The sequence below is a fragment of the Erithacus rubecula genome, assembly GCF_903797595.1.
Source record: "Erithacus rubecula genome assembly, chromosome: 3".
Lineage (NCBI taxonomy): Eukaryota > Metazoa > Chordata > Aves > Passeriformes > Muscicapidae > Erithacus > Erithacus rubecula.
The window spans coordinates 19,946,937-19,952,936 of NC_136689.1; the positions used below are offsets into that span (position 1 = coordinate 19,946,937).

General features: G+C 42.0%; 1 protein-coding gene across 2 annotated transcripts in view; it reads left to right on the forward strand.

Annotated features, from left to right (window-relative positions):
• Positions 1 to 1,582, forward strand: part of RSU1 (Ras suppressor protein 1) — a 91,860-nt gene extending 90,278 nt beyond the window's left edge. Inside the window, exon 9 of one of the 2 annotated variants that reach the window (XM_079302432.1) lies at positions 1,543 to 1,582. In XM_079302432.1, coding sequence (XP_079158558.1) covers positions 1,543 to 1,567 — 25 coding nt within the window. In that variant the 3' untranslated portion in view covers positions 1,568 to 1,582. Of the gene's footprint in view, positions 1 to 1,348; positions 1,416 to 1,542 lie in introns of those variants that run through there. The other variant, XM_079302431.1, reaches the window with a different exon arrangement.
• The last annotated feature ends 4,418 nt before the right edge of the window (positions 1,583 to 6,000 follow it).

Here is a 6,000-nt window from a genome sequence, read left to right on the forward strand (position 1 = left end):
AACTTTGCTGATGGGACCTGTATGCATGCTGCCAGAACAGAGGGCACATTCACACAGAAAACAGTTAGAAACAGGGTTCAGGCAGGACAAAGTCAAGGTGATTTGGCACAGAGTTCTGCCAGTCAAGTGTTCTAACCTCCTCCTGCTTGCATACTGTTGACCTCATTTATTCCCTGCCTCATGCTCTCTCTGCACTCTGCTGTCATCCTTGGTCTGTCCTCATAAGAACTTGAAAGTCCTGTATAATCCTTAAATACTCTTGTTCAATACCAAAATTCTGTCTAAGCATCCCACTGTAAATCCTGTGCCCTCTTTACACAGTGGTCCACAGAGCTCACACAGCCTTCCAGAGCTTCTTGTGTTGGGTCACACAGATGGATTGTGTGACAGGACTGGGACTTCTTCTTTTCCCTTTGAGGGTCTCAGAGGTGGTGATTCAGAGGGGTTAGTTTGGTTGAGTTCTCCCCTTTGTCACTGTGTCCCTTGTCACTGTTCAGTCCTTATGTTTATTTTAAGGAGCTGTTGGAGAGCTGGACCTGCAGCCAGTTGGGATGGCAGAGGCAGACACCCTGGGAGAGGTGTGAGCCAGCAGCAGAGCAGGGCAGCTGATTAAACCCTGTGTGTGGGGAATTGCAGTCTCCTGAATGTTCTCCATGCTGCTGCCAGTGAAACTGGTCATCCTCAGTGTGCAGCAGAGCAGGCTCAAAGTAATCCAGACACTTCAATTTTGCTTAAAAAATAAAAAAAAAAGAAAAAGAGACTCTCTGTATCAGTATCTCCCCAGAGTCCCTTTTATACATTTTATTGGTACACTTTGTCTAGTTACTGGAAAAAAAATACATACCTGCCAGACATATAATAACTTGGAGAAAGTTCCTGAGCTTGCAGTTAGCTTTTTTTGTCCTGTTTTTCTTTTTTCAAATGTTAATTAGGTACACAGCAAAATGCATGTAATAAATCAGTAATAAAGATTATGTAAGGGCATTTATCTGAGCAGCAATGTAGCATTCAGAAAGTGAGCATTGTTTTACTGAAGCCCAAAGGACTCCATGCAGATAACAACATTAAAGTAACATAAGTATGAAGAATACTGTGCTCAGCTGTCTCCAGGAGGATGTCTGTGCTGCATGCCAGTGTTTTCTGTGCTGTGTTTGCTGCCTGTCCAGGGTTAGTTTGAGATCAGGCAGGTGGCCTTGAATGTTGTCCCAACAACATGGTTTGGAGAAATAGAACAACTGTTGATTCATGCTCACAAATTACAAATACATGAAGATAAAGGTTGTGATAATATAGATCACTTCAGTAAACAGAACACACTTCTTTCTCATTTGAGTTGTCTTTTTCTTAGCAGTGCATTTTTATCTGCAGCTGCCTATGCTGCCATCTGCCAAAGAGGCTGAGCATGCCCATGCAATTTCTGTGGCTCCTGATTGCTTTTGATGAATTAGATGTAGGATATCATTTGTTCTAGTAGATACCTCAGCCCTCAGAGTTTAAACTGATGCCTGTATCTGGCACTAAATTGTTTTTTCTGGTCCTCAGTAGGAAAGCACTATTTCATCTGTGAAAACAAGTAGGAGAATATTCCACTGTAATCTGTGGGAGTTCTTACCCTTAAGGACTTCAGTTTCTGGCCTGTGCAGTTTTTTCCTGCCTGGGGTGGATTCAGGGACTGGTCTGCACATGTAAGCTGAACAACTCATTGCTCCATTCAAAATGGAACATAGGAAAGGAGATCAGGCCTCCTGAAGGTGCTTGAAGATCAGAGTCCCAGGTGAGAAATTCTTCATAATTGAAGTAGTCTGATAGGACTATGCACATGCAGAAACTTAACTGTTCTCTCCCTCGTCCTCTCAGGGTGCTGTTTCATTATACTAGCCTAGCTGGGGGTTGTTTTATCAGCATAATAGATTCTCTAGATGAAATCTTAATTCCTGTTCGTCTCTGTTTTGAAAGAAATAAGAATAAGCATGCTCTGTCCTTTCCATCTTTGTCACAATTCTGTGGAGGCTCCCCTTGTCTGTCTCTCTGGATTTATAGCATGGCTGAAGATTTTCAGTGCTGGGGTCCCTGGGTATCAAGATAGGTCTTTCAGAAACTAGATGTTAGTGTTCCTTGTGCTTTCAAAATTGTGTCTGCCAAAAGCCATACTTCTTATAAGGTCTTTCAGGTTGGGTATGCAAAGTCATTAGCCAGCTTTGCAAATCTCAGCCTCTACATTTTCCTTTTAAAATATCTTTTTTTTTCTTGCTAGGCTTCTATGAGCTTCCAGCTGTGCTTCCTTAACAAGCCTCACATTTCAAGTACTTGCTTCAAAAGGCTGCTAGCCTCAGAGAATATAAGGAGAAGGCTTTCTTTTATTACTGTGTATTAATTAAAGAAATGCCTAACACCTATTTGGAATTCCTTTATGAAAAAAAATCATTAATTCCCAATAACATGCAAGATGGTGAGTTCAAAGAAGCAAGGACTAAATTAACCATTTTAAGAGCAAATGTGTCTAGCAGAATTAAAATTATCTATTACCTACCCAACAGTGGAGCAAGTGTTTGTAAATCATGGTTACCTCAGCTCAAATATCCCCTCACTGACACAGCAGGTCTGGGACCTCTGAGCTGAGGCTGGAGGTTCCTCTGGTCAGGGTCTGTCTCTGACAGTAACCTCTAGGGATAGAGGGTGAGAAATGTGTCATGTAGAGGTTGAGTCTTTCTTTTCTTCAGGTATACAGAGCAGCAAATAGTCTGGGTAGAGGGGTCCTGCAGGGGGGAGCCCCATAGAAAACTGGATCATGAAGTAGCCACTAGGAGATACATGGGATTTATTTTGGAGGGTGCACATTCTACACAGATGCTGAAATAGTGTGCTGCAGAAAGTTTTGGCAGAATACTTTTTTTTGCTTGTTGAGATTTGGAGTGTTTTTAGGCAGGAATTCTGAGTAAGTCAACTTTGGACTGCGTGACTCAGCAGAGTCTCTGATGTAAGATAGCTAACAGCTTGTGAGAGTGCAGAGTGGGAACATAGAGGGAGTGGTTGGGTGGACTCCATCTAGCATTTTAAAATAGCTAAACATGAGTGTCTGTGTGTCAGCTAGCTACCCACTGTCCTCCGTAGCTGGTGAAAATCTTTAACAGAACAGTGCAGCTAAGCATATCACAGCAGACACTTGTACTTGATTGCCCAAAAAGCTTTTTACTCCACTGGCTTCATTGGCCAGATCTCCACTGACTGGGAGACATGAGCTTAAATACTTAGCTCTTCACCTGTGCTGAATCCTTTTCTTCTTATCTAATTTGGGGTCCAAAGATTTAAACTAGATTAAAAAAAAAAAAAAAAGCTAATCCAAGATGGGAAGAGATAATCAGTTTCCCTAATAAGTGCCTGTGGGGTGAAGATCAAAAAAAGCATTTGAGGGTATTAGAGATTTCTGGTGATGCAGAAAGTCCCTTTAAAAGGTGAAATGCAGGATTTAGAGAGAATTAGGAAGAATAGTGACAGGCAAAGTCTGCAGGGTTATGAACATAATTGAAGCAGGTGGAAGGAACAGAAAAATAACACAGGTTGTGACACTTGGGAGTGTCTTGGGGCTGGGCTCTGGCATGTGTAGATTTGGAGCAGTCTGAAGCATTAAGCATCCAGAGTGGCAGTGGTCTGTAGAGGAAGGCACACTGTTAACAGACCTAAAAATAGTGGAGCAGTTTCCTAGCACAGTGAGAGCTGCAGGTTCAGTGGCCAGAGCCTTGCAGCACGTGGCACTGCCAGCACCTGGCCCTTCATCCAGCCAGTGCTGCCTCCGTGGTGGAGCAGGACAGGGACAGGCCAAAACTGAGCAGTTCTGGAGAAACTTGAGGGAGCTTCAGATGATAAACATCCCTGACATTGCTGCCATCTGCTTTCAGAGCACTGGAAAAAAAAGGGCAAAAAATGAGCTGAATAAAAGGAATCACTCGTGTTTGGTTTTCCTTATTAAGACTCCTAAAGCTGCAGTTTGCCATTCAGGTGTAAGGAAAACAGATACTGGTTTCACTTACCCATGCAGTGTTCCTGCATATGAGTTACATCACAAAGACTAAAAACATTATTGGTGAGCTACCATTATAATATGATACTTGCATAGTAATTTTAACCCATCCTGTTTTCTCTCACTGGTACATTACTGACGAGTTAAATCCCAGTATCTGTCCCTTTCCTGGGAGAGAGAATATGTGGTTTGAGGGGATGCCATGTTAGCAGCTCCTACATAGAAAGGGTCAGTCCCAGTCACTCAGAGGGGACACCAGAGCAACAATAGCTATGCAAAAACTGGTGTGGCAAAAGCACCTTGCTCTAAGTGCATGTGAACTGTAACTAATAGCCAGCATGTATCAGAATGGAAGCACTTCTTTCAGCTTTGGGTTTCTAGTGATACCACCGTGATTATTATTAAGTCTTTCCCTTCTCCTGCTTCATCAGCTGGGGCTTAGGATGGTCCTGTTGAGGTCACTGTGAATACCCACTTTGAGACTGTCTGAGCACTAAATATCTGCCTGACCCTGAACTTCAGCTTTTGAAAAATCAAGCAGAGCTGGAATGTTTCACCTTTGTTTCCCTGATTGCAGTACATAGCTGGAGATAGCATCTCTAGAGGACCAGATTTAACTGTGTGGTCCTTTTTGTACTGCATACTCACCCTGTAGGTCTGTTACAGACATAAAGTGAGACCAGTGTGTTTTTCATGGCTCAGTCTTGAAATCCTCTTTCAAAATGCTTAAGCTCAAAAAATCAATGTATCCATCAAACACTTTGCATTAGTTTCCTGGTTTACACGAGTTCTCTCTTATCTCTGGGAGCATGTAGCCCTTGGCTAGTGAGCATTTTGTTATACAAGAGAGAAAAATTGGAGGTAGATGTGCTGAATTTGTTTTTCAAAGTGACTCTTTTGACCTTTATGAATTTAGGAATTTTAATTATGGTTCTGTTTATAAGTTCAGAGATTTTGGTAGCAAGACTATGTTTTCATGCTACAAGGTTCCATGCCTGATCTTATGCTGTAAATTGCAACATTTAGCAATTTGTGGTTTAATTTAGAAGGATCACCTACTTTCCTAAATGCTTAAGTAATGTGGCAAGCTGTGGTTATTGATTCTCTCTGAATTTATTACAAGAAAGCTGTATTCACTCTCTCCTCTTGGGAATGCCTCTGCTGAACTGCATGCTTGCTAGTGACAGCTTAGACCCCTGATACATAACCAGAGACCTTGCCTAATATCCTTGCAAGTACTTAGGGAATTTTTATTAAGTAAAAGCATCATTAAAGTAGACAGAATGATGAAGTTTAATGAGCATCTTTCTGACTTGATGTTGTTAGTTTTGCTGCTGCAGCAGCCATGCTGCTGTCGTTTGTTACTTCCAGTGGGGCAGGTGGAGAATGCAGGAAGATTTTGTTTATGTTTACATCTGCACACAAAGAAACAATTTTTTCATGAAAAATACTTTTTAAAATATATGCAAGGAAAGAAGGCTTCTCAGAGTGTCTGTCTGAGGGCTTTCTGTTCTTTCAGTCTTGCATCTCCCCTTTAATTTTAATGCAATGAGAAGTCTGTCTACAGTACTGTAGCTGCTAAGTCTACAGAGGTTCTGCAGTTTGTGAGCTGTGCTTACAGTAACCAGCTTCTGACTGTTACTGCAATTTGCAAACATCTCAAATATTTGTTTGCACTCCAGATTGTGTCCTTCAGCAGAGGTTTTAGCCTTCAAGCTATGTGTAGTTTCCTGCTCAAGGCTGTACCAGTGCTATGAACAGGTGACATTTCAAAATACCTACTGGGAAGGCACTGCCATGAATGTGTTATCAGCACTTATCTCACAAATCTGCCTTGAAACCATAGCCACAATCTGCATCAAAATTCTTTTGTGTGTTTATGGAGACAATGTGCCTTGGCTGAGGGTCTAGTTGTGCAAACAGCTGTGTCAAGGTGCTGTCCTCTAGCACATCACATCTGTCAGCTGAGCAGCAGAACTGTC